The 15,277-nt window shown below is 37.1% G+C and overlaps 2 protein-coding genes across 2 annotated transcripts; one reads left to right on the forward strand and one right to left on the reverse strand.

The window, feature by feature from the left end:
* The first annotated feature begins 883 nt into the window (after positions 1–883).
* LOC121974949 (pentatricopeptide repeat-containing protein At1g08070, chloroplastic-like) lies at positions 884–3,328 on the forward strand. The gene has a single exon (XM_042526245.1). The coding sequence runs from the start codon at positions 901–903 to the stop codon at positions 2,554–2,556; it is 1,656 nt and encodes a 551-aa protein (XP_042382179.1). The 5' UTR covers positions 884–900; the 3' UTR covers positions 2,557–3,328.
* Positions 3,329–5,554: 2,226 nt separating this feature from the next.
* On the reverse strand, positions 5,555–6,999 carry LOC121974950 (bZIP transcription factor 11-like). Its single transcript, XM_042526246.1, has one exon. The coding sequence runs from the start codon at positions 6,189–6,191 to the stop codon at positions 5,721–5,723; it is 471 nt and encodes a 156-aa protein (XP_042382180.1). The 5' UTR covers positions 6,192–6,999; the 3' UTR covers positions 5,555–5,720.
* Between the last annotated feature and the right edge of the window lie 8,278 nt (positions 7,000–15,277).

Below are 15,277 nucleotides of genomic sequence, written 5' to 3' on the forward strand. Positions count from 1 at the left end.
TTCGGTTCGGCAGACTGTTTCTGCCCCGATCGGACATAAGCTCTGGTTGACCTGGCACTCGCTTAGTCAGTTGCGAGCATTTAATATTCTGGTTGTACTGATCCCGTTCGACCGAGCAATCTATCCCAATGAACCTACCAGCCGATCGGACACTTTAAGCTCGATCGGTAGTTGACGTCGAATTCCGCTTGGTCCACTTTTGGTGAGTCCATCAGTCCTCTGACATTGACTTCTTTGACTTTAACGTCGATTTCCTTGACTTTGATGTCCACGTCAATTATTACCTTTGCCCTTGATTGACACTCGATAGACCCCCTTTTATTGCCGCATCAAACTAAATTCAATTGGTTAAAAGTAAACTCAATCGAGTCTAACATCTTAGTCGACAAAAAAATACGAGAGTTTGTAAACAAAATATTTATATTCGATCAATAAATCATTAGAGATGCAACCCGATTGATTAGAAAATGAGAAGTCAATAAGAGAAATAAAATTCTAGTTGATGGAAAAATCATAAACGAATAATTATGATCGATTCGGTTTTAAGAAAAATTTTCATTCAACGTTTAGATAAATTTAAAAATGCTAATGGCGGACAGTCCAAAAACCTAATATTCCTTGATTATGCATCTCATTTGATTGAAAAAATCTTTACACCAGTATAAATGATCTTCTTATACAAAGCTGACTTCTTAAACATATTCTTAATGCTCCTTTAATTAAGTGGTTAGATAAGATAAACAACTTAACAAACACTTGGTTAGCGTAAGAGTGTTAGAAGTTTTAATCCTAAACAAACGAACGGTCAGGATTAAATGAAAAAAAATCTGATCATGACCATGAGCTATTAAGGTGGCACGCGAGGCAATTCCTTCACACGCGCGCTCTATTCGTTTTCTTATGGCCGCGGAAGTCTCCTGCCTTAGCCATGCTTTGCAACTCCATGCTCTGATCCTCAAGACCGGCGGCGACCACCGCCATCCCCACTCCTCCCTCGCATTCTCCCACCCCGGCCGCTCCTCCGCCACCGTCAATGCCGTCGTCCGATGTTACGCTCGGTCCGCCCGCCCGCGGGAAGCACTCCTTTTTTTCTACTTCCACCTCCAGCGGTCCGGCCCCACCCCGGACCCCTTCGCCCTCGCACTCCTCCTCTCCTCGTGCGCCCGCCTCCGGGTCGCATACGAGGGCCGCCAGCTCCATGCCCTATCCCTCAAGCGCGGCTTCTCCTCCAACCGTCGCGTGCAGAACTCACTCATCCACATGTACTCTGCCTGCGGCTCCCTCGACCACGCCGCCCAGGTGTTCGATAGGGTGCCCGAGAGAGACGTCGTCTCTTGGACTTCCATGATCAACGGAGCGGTCGAGGCGAACCGACCGCTTCACGCGCTCCACTTGTTCGACTCCATGCAGAGGCATGGAGTCGAACCAAATGACGCGACGATCGTAGCTGTGCTCAGAGCCTGTGCGGAAGCAGGAGCTCTGGGCCTCGGCCGTCGGGTGCATGAGATGGCTGTACGGGCAAGGCTTGATTCTAAGGCTAAGGTCGCAACGTCCTTGATAGACATGTACACCAAATGTGGCTGCATTTCCAGTGCCGAGAGGCTGTTTGAGAAAATGCCAAACAGGGATCTGTTCGCATGGACAGCCATGCTTTTTGGCCTTGCAAATCATGGGAGGTGTGAGGATGCTCTGAGACTGTTTTACCAGATGTTGGAAGATGGAGTGAGGCCTAATGATAGGACGATAACAGCTGTGCTTAGCGCTTGCCGTAATGCTGGAAAGGTTGCAGAGGGATACCGTATCTATAATTACATGCACCGCTATGGGTTGAGGCCGAGGATTCAGCATTATGGGTGCATGGTTGATCTACTTGCCCGGGCTGGGCATTTGGATGAAGCAGAAGGATTTCTTCGAAGGATACCGATAGAACCTGATGGTATCATGTGGAGGACTCTGATCTGGGCCTCAAAGTTACATGGAAAATTTAACCATGCTGAGCGTTTCATGAATGAATGGAAGGTGCTTGAAAAGAATTCCACAAAAAGTGAAAATTTTGTGCTGATTGGCAACATGTATGCATCTATTGGGAAGTGGGAGGACAAGGCAAAAGTTAGGGAGCTAATGCTTGCCAGAAGAATTAACAAAGTACCTGGTTATAGTAGGATAGAAGTTAATGGCATAATCCATGAGTTTGAGGCTGGTGATAGTGGGCACCCTGAAGCAAAGAGGATATATGAGAAAATTAACGAGATGACAGAGAATCTGAGGTTAGAAGGTTTCACTCCGAAAGCATCAGAGGTGTTGCTTGACATGGAAGATGATGAAAAAATTCTACAACTGCATCATCATAGTGAGAGACTCGCAGTGGCATTTGGGTTGATCAGCACTAACCCAGGGGAGAAAATCCTGGTCGTCAAGAACTTAAGGTCTTGTGAGGATTGCCACACTGCAATGAAGCTCATATCTAAGGTCTATGATCGAGAAATAACCATTAGGGATAGAATCAGGTTCCACCACTTTGTCAATGGTGCTTGTTCTTGCAAGGATTACTGGTAAAAAGAATGGTATGCTTCAGTGAAATTTCACATCCACAGTGGCCAAATGGTTGACTAGACTATAACTCAGTTGACTGAGAGCTAAAAAAATTATGAATTAAGAACCTTTTCAGCTTTTGTAGGTTCTGCAATATCCTGAAAATTGGTTTTCAATGCCCAACTGCACGGTATAACTGTTTTTCCCCCTGATGCACTCTGCTGTGTTGAAATTGTCTAGTGTATACAATCTGCCTAGGTAGAAGGATCATGAACTAATTTTCCATCAGTAAGAGTATTCGAGATCATGATGCCATGAAATTGGCTTCAATATCAGATCACTGCAATTTCACATATATGAGCATCACATGGCATATTTTGGTTTATTAATTATTAGCAATTATTTGTAGTACACTAACATAAACAGTTCGTATTCTAGAACACCATGCAAATCTTAGCTTATAGCCTAACAGTTCATGCAAACACTAGAATCTTGACAGCCCAAAAATTTTCTTGCATGAGCTCCAATTTGGGTGGTGAACCTTTTAAAGATATGTGACTCACTCCACGGTTCTGTAAAGGAAGCATATCCAGTTGCATTCTTATTTGTGTACCTTCAGCAAATGATTACATGATTCATAGGTAAACAAAGATTAATGTGTCAATAATTTCTGAAGTTCTAACTTAGAGTCACCAAACTTACATCTCTAGTTGATTAACCTCATATAAAAGCTATGACAAGATGATCATCAATTATTTGTGCTGGTATCATATTTATTGGCAGGGACCATTTTAATTTTATATAATAACTTAAGACACATCATTGCATCATTAGTCTATCTTTTTGTTCCCTTGATGTTTATTCTAATGAATTGACAACCATGACCGCTACTCCACTTCAAAGTTCAAAACTAATCATGAAGCTTTTTAAACAAGCAAGTTGCAAGTGGATTGAGATATTATTCCTCATTCATCAACTGTTGTGTTCTTTTTCTGAATTTCCATCGCTAACAAAGATCCTCAAGATAGTTATCATCTTCCATATTACAATGTCTTAAATCGATCTTTATTCTGATCCAATGATCAACCATTTTCCCTTGTACTTATGGAGTCACATCCCTTCTTGGTTGGGTGTTCAAACTAATAATAGCTAGCGAAAATCTTCATTTTGCTATACCCATGTTTTGCAAATTTTTCTCTATCACAAAACCGATTAAAAATTTCCAATTTTGCACCTTTAACTTTTGCATTTCCTCTATCCTGAAAACTTCTCATAAATTTTTATTTAAACTCACTAATCGCTTTTAACCTGTGCTGTAGGGAGTCCTAAAGTTTTTTTTTTTTTGACACGCTTCCTGATCTTATTTTGAACAGCACGACAGGTGATTTCATCAACCCAATACTCATATAAAGGTTTATTGTTAGGTAATGTAAGTTCACCCACTTTGGTGACTTCTAACTTGAAAACTATATTTTTTTCACTGGAGAGCAACCGGGAAGATCAATTAACAATGTGGTATGCAATTTGCTTCGTCTAGAAGTGGACTCAACGAAAGTAACCACCACTGTCATTGTCAGCTTCTAGCATGCTTACTAGCCATGCCTTGAGAGACAAGTACAACTTCATATAGAAGTTCATGATGACAGATATTCAGTTTTTCAATACGAATATTAACTGGAGTAATTATAAGTAATGACATTCTCATGTTGTTTTTTTTCCTTTCCCTCCAAAAGCATAAGTAGAGAAAATCCCGTGCCAATCTCACACTTTTCAGAAGTACAATACATACCAAAGGATCTGTTCGAAGTTCATAGCTTCTTTCATTTTGATTCTACTTGTATGATGTGGCACACAATGTGATAATAGTTTGCAAAGTATGGGTAGTAGATTAGAACTGAAATCAACAGCTTTCTGTCCCTGTTGATCTACTCTCTTTTTTTTTTTTTTGCATTTCATAAACATGAGAAGATGATGTGCAGTACACTGACCTAATTAAACATATTTCTTTTCTTTTTATCGCTTCCAATAATTAAATTAGGTTTAGACCTTGATTCAGATGCTGTCACACGTTACCATCAACAATGATTTATTAATTCTGTAAGTTTTACTACAGTTGAATTAAAGTTACAGAATCAATTATTGATCCTTGTCTAGGAACAAACAAAAAAAAGTACACACTGTTCAAACCACATTAATATGCATATGCATACAATGTAAGGATACTATTACGGCCAGAATAGCAGGTTCCAGCCTGGGAAATGCATGATAAATGAAAAGATAAAATAAAAAGTCAGGGCCTCAACCTCCTTCAATCTTTTATGTAAAAATTAGAATGCCCCAATTTTGGTTACTATGAAATTGGCACTTGATTTCCTCTAACATGACCATTGTATCTCACTTCACAGTTTTATTGGAACGTATGTGTACCGAGCGTGCGACAGAAAAAAACAAGAGCCTGGTTCCAATGTAAGTGCATTTGAATGTTCATTTTTTAAACCATTTGATTATTCACACTTGCAATTAGGAATATTTTTCCCCTAGCACTGTTTACTTTTTAATAAATTGTATATAATAAACGCATTTAGAGGTCATGGGAGTACTTTTATAATAATAGCCACAGGAACATTATTTGGTGATTTGTTCCATTTGTAATTTTTCTTTTGTCTTTTTTTAATATTCATGAACAGTTCTGGTGGCCAGCTATCAAAATTCCAAAGAGAAAAAGGGTGAAAGGCAGACATCAGGGGCAATCATATAAAGCTGGTATTATATTTCTGTAAGCTCCTTTTGTTCAAACAAGCATGAATATTTCCTGATGCTTTCACCATGAAACCAACTATAATCAATCTTTAATCCATTGTATCAGTTCAAGCAATGTGTTAGCCTGAAACACACAGACATGGAGAGAGTAGAAAATAAATAAATTACTTACAACCATTTCGGTTATATGTAGACAAGTCAACTCCCTCTGTAGGAATCTTTCAGAGACAACTCATGGTCATGAGACACAGCACAATTTGCCTTGGTGAAACATGAAATACTTCTTCATTTAATACAAACATACAAACCGCACCAGACACCTGGCCTCAATAAAATACACCAGACACCTAGACAATGGCCCACTAATCATAAAGCACTGAGTCGCAGTAGCTACCCTCCTTATTACAACATCAATGCTTTCTTATCTGTCAGTAATGCCACATGTTCTGTAATGAAGCCATGATGGGCTGGTTCATGTACCAGTTCCATGGAGTGTTGAAGTTTTCATTGTTTTGAGGAGCATCACAGAGGAGGCCACTGCTGATATGGCTGTTTTCATTCAGGCGGAGAAGGAACTCATTAAGAGACTGCAGCCTTCTGGTGAGCTCCATCAACTGAGCCCTGAGAACAGAGTTCTCAGCCTCCACAACAAAGTATTGCTGTGTGGTGAGGGTCAACTGTGTCAAGGCCTGACTGTTCTCCTTCCTCATTTGTTTCACCTGTGCCGTCAGATCTTCCAGGTGCTTCTGCTTGCGCATCCTTGACCGCCTCGCAGATTCACGGTTTGATATCTTTCTCTTCTGCCTTTTATGGTCCATCAGTGCCTGTAGATCCACTTCGCAGGAGGCCGAATTCTGCAGCAGGCTGGAACCAGAAGAAGTCCCACATGGAGAAGCCATGGCTGCTTTGGGCTTTGGCAGCAAAATGAGTTATTTAGCAAAGTTATCTGTAAAGTTTACAGCTGGTGCTTAGGAAAGACTAGATTCTGAGATGAGATGCAGCTTAATTATAGATTTAGCCAATATTATTACTTGGATGAAAATTAAGAGACAATATATGAGAAAAGATGGACAAGGCCCAGACTTTCAGATCTCAGAACAAGTTCATGAAAAGACGTAGAACCAGTAGAGGAAGACAACAGAGAAGGATTGAACAAGAGGAGACCTGCGCCTGAGGGTGGAATTTATCATAAAACCAGATAGAAGTATCTCACTTATAACAGGCGACATAGATTATAAAGATGAGAAGCAGACGCTGCATGTGAAAGATAACTAGAGGTTTCAGGTGCAGAAAGAGCAGATTTTGGAACGAAAGATTGAAAAATCTCCGATCTCAGGAGCAAGATGGCATTTCACTCCAAAGATCAACCAACAGCCAAGTTTGGTTCAAAAATCTGGAGTGAATTTTGGCAGAGTCTCCCCCTGCAAATGACTCTGGATGTGACCAACGAGGGGATTGTTCCTGGGGCAACAGCAGCCGCAAGAACACAATATTTAGCTGTTGAGTTTTGGTGATCCAGAACCCAAGAAAAATCTAAAGAGGAAGAATACTAGAGATAACAAAGGGAGAAAAAAAACAGCAGAATTTCTAGTAATTTAAGCAAGGAAGTAGAGGAGAGGAAGAAAGGGAATTGTAGCCATGGAGAGGGAGTCAATTTATAGAACCAGGGGAAGCAAGTGGAACCGAGATTGTAATTTTGATGAAAAGCTGAGGAGAGAACAGGAAACGTACTGTTAAGAATGATTCAAGGGCATATATGGAATTCCCTTCAACCGTCCAGTTGCAAATAACCACATGTCTTGACGAGTCTCTCACCCCACTTGGATGTTTAGATGGAACAGATTCTGCTTCTTGTATAATACAAAGAAAACTTTATCAAAAGAATTATTCAACTGAGAATCTTTGAACACTGATTAGAACGGGAGAATAGACCTTTCAGTAATTAGTACTTTGTATATAAGGTGTTTTTTTTTAATTAAAGAGTTGCAAATATTATTATGAATTATATAGTCTTATCTTGAAGATTTAATGTATGACTAAGATCTATATAGTCAGTTAATTCAAACGGATGGACTATTTTTATTGTCTTTGTTTAGTAAGCATCTACAAAACTACAAGAACAATCACTTCACATGATAGTTAGATGCATTTGTGGCACTTCTATATCCGTATGTTTTTGTGGTGCTTGTTTAATTCAGCAAACATCCAAGACAAGTGTTAAGGGGGAAAACGGACATGTATTTGCACAATTTATTCATGGTTTAGTCTCTCCAGATTGCTGCATTAAGTCTGAACATATCCATATGCTCATTACATATTGACTATAGACTATTAGTACATCTGGAACTTTTAGAGCCAGGATTCTTGAATTTTAGTTTTCCAGTGGTTATATTTCACTGCACGAGTTGTTTAAGGTCAATTCAGATTAAAAGACGAAGATTGTTACTAAGACTCAAATCCGTGACCACAAAGTCACGTGATAGCAGCTTTTCCATTGCGCCAAGTTCCTCTTCTTCAAGGTCAATTCAGATTCAGGTATGCAAATTCATGCACAGTGTTTTTAAAAATCATGTTTGGTTTTGAGTTTTTTAGAGAAAGGCAGTAAATACTCGCTGGATGATTTACTAAAGATGCACTTAACGTCTGGTATTATTAATGGATGCATTTTAATTTGTAAATTGTAAAAGGGGTCACTTTCCATTGTAGACAATTTGGAACTACCTCTCTGCTTGCTGCCCACCTGCCCCCACCACACACTTTGGCTGATCTCTAGAACCATACAAAATACTTTGATCTCCCATGGACAAAATCATGTCCTTTTTTTATTGATTATTTGAGATCACTAATGTATTTATGGTACTTTATTAAGTCTAAATGATACCCTAATCATTGAGATGCTTTATTTTAGAAGATTACTTTGATGTCATTCACATTGTTCTCAAATTTCATTCACATCATTAACTTTTAATCTAAGTAGTCTTTAGGAAATACACTGATGGCATTCTAATGGTTTCAAATTTCAATTCTAAAAAATATTTTACAGCAGGATGAATCTTTCAATTTTCCTTGGTTGCTAATTTCCAATAGCACCCTCATTAACTAAACGCTGACAGGGATTCCTCAACTTTGCGCAATGGCACTTGGAGCAACAAAGAAAGCAAATGTAACATAAAAAGGCACCCTTAAAGCAGCAGCATCTGGTATATTCTCTATCACTTGCTTTGTTTCATAATCTGCTATACTTCTCCCTTAAGACTCTCCTTTGATGAGTTAAGCCAACACTCCATCAGCGTTTATTGTCGTTGCATTTTCTCCCTTTAATTCCATGATTTGTCAAGAGGCTCAGAATCCCATGGAGAGGCTTCCTGTGGAATTTAGAAAGAGTAGAAAACATTGCCTTAAGGCTGGCTAATGGTGTTAGAGCAGATGTGAAGAGGCAATTGTTTAAGTTGATTTCTCAAATGATATAGATAACTTGTTCAATTTGAGCACGGAATTAGAGAGTGATTGACAGGACTGCAGCTTTTTCTTTCGCAGATTCCAGATTTACTGTACAGGATAAAGGTGATGGAAAGTGAGTGCATAGAGATTCATGCAGCATAAATTAACAGAGCATTTTATTTTTCAGAATATTAGGGAAGTGTTTTTTTTTAAAAGAAAGAAAATATATTAAAAGAATAAGTTCATCAAGCTAAAACTAGATTAGCTACTAAGTCTAACATATGCACGAATAACATGATAATAGTTAATTTAAAGTTGAACTCGAGAGTGCTTTCGGTAATGTTCCATTGCCAAACTGTTCAAGAGTCTCGATTCCGATTTAAGTTGTTTTTTTTTCACTTTTAATTTTTTAATATAAAAATTGTTTATCTAGATAGAAATTTGGAGGAATCTATATATATATATATATATATATATATATATATATATTTCTGAAATAATAAAGCTTACTAGACTAACATATAAGGCATTGTTTATTGTGTAAATTTTTTTTTAAAAAAAAAATATAAGAAAAAAAATAAAAGAGTATTTCTTTTTTATTTAAATAGTGAATATTTACTTGTTGGAGTATTAATATGTATACTTAGATGGGTCAATCCAATCAGTTAAAGTGAATTTGAAGGATTAGATTATGTAAATCGAATAGTTGATCTATCGAACTGGCAAGCTAGTATGAATGAGCTAGTGTAGCCATTCAATTGGGTAGTCCAAGTGAGTTGATTAGATTAAGAGTACTAGGCTGTTCGATTGGTTCGATAGGTCAATGGATTAAGACAAGTTAGACCGACTAGTTTGTGTAGCCCGATTGATATAGGAGAGTTGGTTGGCCTAAAAGGGTTAAGACGGCTAGCTCGAGCAAGCAAGCCTAGGTTTGTTGGTGAGTCCCTCAATTTAGCAAGAGCAAGATAGTTTGTGTGAGTAGGTGGACTCAGAGACGACCTTAGAGGACTTAAGGACGAAAGTAGAGAGCGCTTACGGACTAGGAAGGAGGATTTGGAATGACCTCATCATTTAGTAGAAGGAAACACCACTTTTGCCTTCCTCATCTTCCTTCTACTAGAAAACAGATACACCACCCTAAAAAGCTTGCACAATAACTTTTCTTTACTTTCACTAATTTCCACCACCACCACCACACCACCACCACCACCACCACCTCCAACTCATCTTCCACTTGTGACGGTGACCATCATGTGCCCCACAAGCCAAGGACCATGCTTTCTTCTGCTCTCCTCCTCATCAACCATCTCTGCCAAAGGTCCATGCATTTGTGGACCAATGCCTCTTCACTTGTCTGGGTGCTCAGCCCTTAACTGACACTTTGTGTTTCCTCCACTTCTTGTCAGAGCTAAGGAAGCAATGGGAACAACAAATCTTCGTGGCTAAGGCAAACGATTGTACTAAATGCCAAATTATGCTTAGTGTGTGTGTCGGGAACCTAGTTGATTTACCACTTACAAAGAAGGAACTAATTACCATTCTTTCTTCGTTCATTGGTATGCTCTAACCTTATCTAAAATAATGAGATGATGAATTTTGGAAGCCGAAACAAGTTGGGCTAGTTTGACCTTGAACTACCAATACAAAATAGGCTTTTTTTCTTTAGCTTTGGGCTTATTCCCTAGTTTGTCTTTGTTATAGTTAACCCTTTAATTATGACAGTAGTGGTGGTGGTGGTGGTGGTAGTGAAGAGCTAGCTATCCTCCTCGTCTTTTTCTTGGACTACAAATGTTATCCTCTTCATAGTTTCCTTTGGAAGTTGGCTTTGCTACTGTTGGATCCATTTGGCAAGAAGGCTCATCCAAAGATATTGAGTTGTGGACACATTGTAAGTGTCTACTATAGAACTCCATAGCGGTGACTAAACAAATGCCTTTAATACAAACCAAATCAAATCGCGGTTGCACAATTCCTATCAAGTACAAACCATCCATTTGTGAATCCCTTTGAACCTTCCATGCATATGAATTTTCCCTTAATTTTAGAGTTGGAGTTGTCTTCTTGCAATTTGATCAACTTTTCCTATAACTTCTTGATATTTTGAAAGTGCTCCATTTTGTTCATTTTTTTTTCTGTTGGCAATTCACATTGAAGATTACTGATGGTATTTACATTGGCTTGAATTTTTATGCTTCATTTACATATTTTATATCTCTGAATTTGTGCTAATCATTCCTATCCAATGGCACATTATATCCTTTTGTTTTGATCATTCAAATCTCAAAATTTATCACAAGTTATTAGTGCTCTATTCTTCCTTTCCAATAGGTAAATTTACTCCATCAAATAGTGGTAATTTTGTGTATACAATCTCTTTGAATGTTAATTCAAATCATTTTGGAGTCTTGCTCTAGTGCCAACTATAGGATTGAAAATGGACAGCCTAGAGCGAGAATTAATAGACAATCCATCAAATTGTGGTTAAAAGCTCATCCAAACACAAACAGTTCAATTCAATGACTAATAGCTCATACAGCTATTGGATCAGAATAGGGACATGAAATTGGAAGGGACACACTTGTCTTGCCAAGTGATGACGGATATGAATATCACAGCTTCTCCATCGGAGTATCATGTTTCTGAGACAAAGGAGGATTAGCAGCCAAAGATTATTCATAAATTAGTTGTGATTGGGACACCAATAACATCAGGATCAAGCGAATAAAGAAGACAAGCTTTGTGATTTTTATCATATCCAATTGGTATAACTTAGCTTTAGTACCTTGTAGAGATGAACCGGAGAAAATTATAAGGGCTTGTTCCCCTTTAGTAGTCCTTTCTATCAAGTTGGTTAACCGACAAGATTGTGGTCTACTGCTGTACTTAAGTCGCCTGCAAAGCAACTTGTGGTGAAGCAACTAGTGTGGAATGATCCTCATTGTCACTTTCTCTCTTCTTTCTCATATCTTCCATCTAATTGAACATTGAGCAATGAGGGTCATAGTGGAACCGATATTCTACTAACCCACCCCAAAACAATGTAAGCATTTCATCATCAATGTTAAACACACTTGTCTCTCCTTCACTTGCTTGCAAGCCTTTCAACATCTTGCTATCTTCAACAAAGTTGTCGCCTTTCACCTCTACAATGGAGTTGTTGAAATCTAGGACTTGTCTTGTAGGCCTTGTTCCATCATGAGTGTAAAGTTGCAATATAGCAAGTTATGATGCTTAGACCAAGCACCAAGGGTTAAGGATGCCATATGAGAAACCTATCTTTATCCATGCGACTAGCACTTTCATTGTAGTACTGACACCAGGGCAACTCGGTGGATATAATTAGATATATGTTTATATAGACTCTACAACCTAAGACAAAGAAAGGGAAAAAATCATAATATTTTGACCTCAATTTCAATCTTGTAAAAAAAGAAAAGAAATTTTTCTAGAAAAAGAAATCTCTTGATAGAAAATTAAAATTAATATAACAAGAAACTGTTATAAACTAATTATGACTCATAATTACTAGAAATATTAAAAATACTCTAAACACTATAAAATAGAAATTACTAAAAATAGTAATATAATCTTCGGAGGCTCGGATGAGGGTCTAAATGGTGGAATTTGGACATAAAAATTAACGGTTATGAGTACCCCATGTAACAAATATATATTTTCAAATTTTGAACATGTGATCATAAATTTTTGACCTTTTAAAGTTCAAAGGCCATGTTAATTAATCTTATTCAAACAAGAAGATATTAGTATTTATACAAAAGTAGGAAGGACACATTGTAAAAGGTATTGACTTGCAATATCAACAATGTTGAAAGAATCAGTAAGGGAGGTAGATAGGGTTGTATTACATCTGACATGTTATTTAGATCTCATGCATAGCCTCTTATTTGTAATGATGATTTTCGACTATCTTTTAAGGGTCATTGGGTTAGATCTAGCCAAGAGAAATTACAAAAAAAAAACTTCAATTACAAATTGATTAATTTTATTTTAATATTTTGAGATTTTATGGCTCTCAAAAAATAATATTTAAAATTATTTCTTCTTCAAAATAATTTCTATATTTAAAAAATAATTTAATTTACTTAGTCAAATTTTAACTACACAAATTAATTTAATTTTTAAAATTAATCTTTCTCTAATTATTTAATTGAATAAATTGGCACTTAATTTATCTTAATTGTAGAATCATTGTGTTGGGTGAATAATGCTCATAGCTTTCATGTTCATTTAAAATATGATCGAGTAAAACACAACGGAATATAAGTTAAGTAAAAATAAGTAATCGCAAACAGTTTGATTTACTTGGTTCGGAGCTTGTGACGCCTTTTACTCTAAGGACCGCATGTGAGAGTGCTTTCATTAAATAATCACTAATCAATTTGGAAAGTTACAAAGATAAATTACACTTCAAGTACAAGTAACTTTGAATTTAAATGATATTGACAACTTAGAAGTGGATTTCGAACGTAGTCGTCATCAGAGCAGCTTTTGTGCATCATAGAGACTTTATCGGAGCAACGCGCAGAAGCGGAAGATGCTTGGAATGATATGTTCAAGGTGCTAGTCGAATCCTCCTTTTATAGTCCACTCCGTGCACCTGGAACCTCTCCAGGCGCCCCCACAGGGTTAACGTGTCTTGCTCTTGTCAAAACTTGATCCGGCAAAATTCATCCATCTTCGGGCACCCGAACTACCCTCGGGCGCTTGGTCAATCTAATCCTAGACGCCCGGACCACTCCTGGGTGCCCAGACCATTCCTAGGCGCCCGGACTACTTTTTTTCAGCTTTTGCTTTCCTGAAAAAAAGAGTGAGTTCAAGTAAATTTTCTTGCAAAAAAGAATTAGTCCAGACAATAATATAAAGTAGAGTAATTTTGACAGCCTTCGGACTGTCCGGTCCTGACCTTGAGTTTTGCTGAAATTCTAGATCGGATCAACGCATAATGTTCCCTCTTTGGAGAATGTGTCCTCAGCTACTCCTCTAAAGAGAGATTACCTTTTGCCAAACTCGTCCTCTAGACCATCTGGACTTTTTCTCAGTGTCCAATACATCAGGACTTCATGTTGATGTCCGATTCCCAACTCGTCTAGTTTTTTGCCTGGTGTCTGCGACCTCCAGGACTTTCACCTAACATCGTCAACTTTAGGATTTCGCCCAATGTTCTTAACTCACCAAGACTTTGCCTAGACCCTTGGAGCAGGATTTCGTTACCTGACCACAGTTAAAACTTCCCCTTTGTCTAAGATCTCTTAGGACTTCCTTGCACACTCAGTTTAACTTGTTAGAATAACAATAACACTTAACTTAGAATTCTTTGCCATTATCAAAACTCAGATTCGATCGTCTAGCGCTCCCTTCACCAACAATCCCTCATTTTTTATTATGACAACATAGTTCATAGTTAAGTTAACTACATAGATAACAAGTAAGAATGAGCAAGTATTTTTATAAGTAAGGAAGAAGATTTTTTTCCAGAAACTAAGTTTCTAAGTTTTGAAATACAACTATGAATTCTTTAAGAGTTCAAAAACTCCCCTTGAAATATAGCACTTTTTTAACAAAAACTTAGGGTGCGTTTGGTACGCGCATTTTCCATTTTCATTTTTTGGAAAATGCGCGTTTTCTGAAAAATGATGTTTGGTTTGCGTTTTTCGTACTTGTTTTCTAAAAAAATAGCTAGCGTTTTCTAGAAAAAACAGAGAATGACAAAAAGTCATTTTTTGTTTTCTAGAAAACGCGCATTTTTCAGAAAATGAAAATGAAAATGAAAATGAAAAACGCGCGTACCAAACACACCCTTAGTTTTCAAAAGTTTAGTTTTTTTTTTCAAAATTTTGATTATAGACTCTATAAGCTCCACTAGTTGTGGAGTACCCTAAAAATATGCTAGCTGTTGATTTGGACATAGATTTACCTAAATAATTCTTAGTGTTTAATATGTATACTTTACATCAATTTTTTTTTAGATAATTTAGGTTGAGTATTTTATTGTAATATATTTCATAAGGGGTTTTATTGTAAAATTTATTAATGAATATTCTGTTCTGAATATAACAAGATGTATTTATTGCTTTAGTTCAAAATTAATTACTTAGGTTATATTCATTTAACATGGTTCTAGCAGTTTCTTGTAATGTTCTATTTTTCCGTTCTACTAGTCTATTTTATTGGGGAGTTTTAGGATATGAAAATTTATGATTATATCTATTAGTTTGACAAAATTCGATAAACCTATGATTTTTTAATTTCCCCTATAATCACTTCTAATTCTTTTAATTTAATTTTTCTTATTTTTTATTAATTTGTAAAAATTATTAAAGATTTTAAAAGTTTCATTTTTGGATTTTAGAAATTTTAGCCAAGTAAATCTTGAGTAATCATCAATTATAACTAAACAGTATTGGTTTCTGCTTAGTAACTTGACTCTATGTGAATCAAATAGGTCTAAGTGTAGAAGCTCAAGTATTGAGTTAGTTCGATTTATGTTTGTTGGTTGGTGGGTTGACTTAGTTTGTTTACTTTA

Source organism: Zingiber officinale, chromosome 4B (genome assembly GCF_018446385.1).
Source record: "Zingiber officinale cultivar Zhangliang chromosome 4B, Zo_v1.1, whole genome shotgun sequence".
Classification (NCBI taxonomy): Eukaryota; Viridiplantae; Streptophyta; class Magnoliopsida; order Zingiberales; family Zingiberaceae; genus Zingiber; species Zingiber officinale.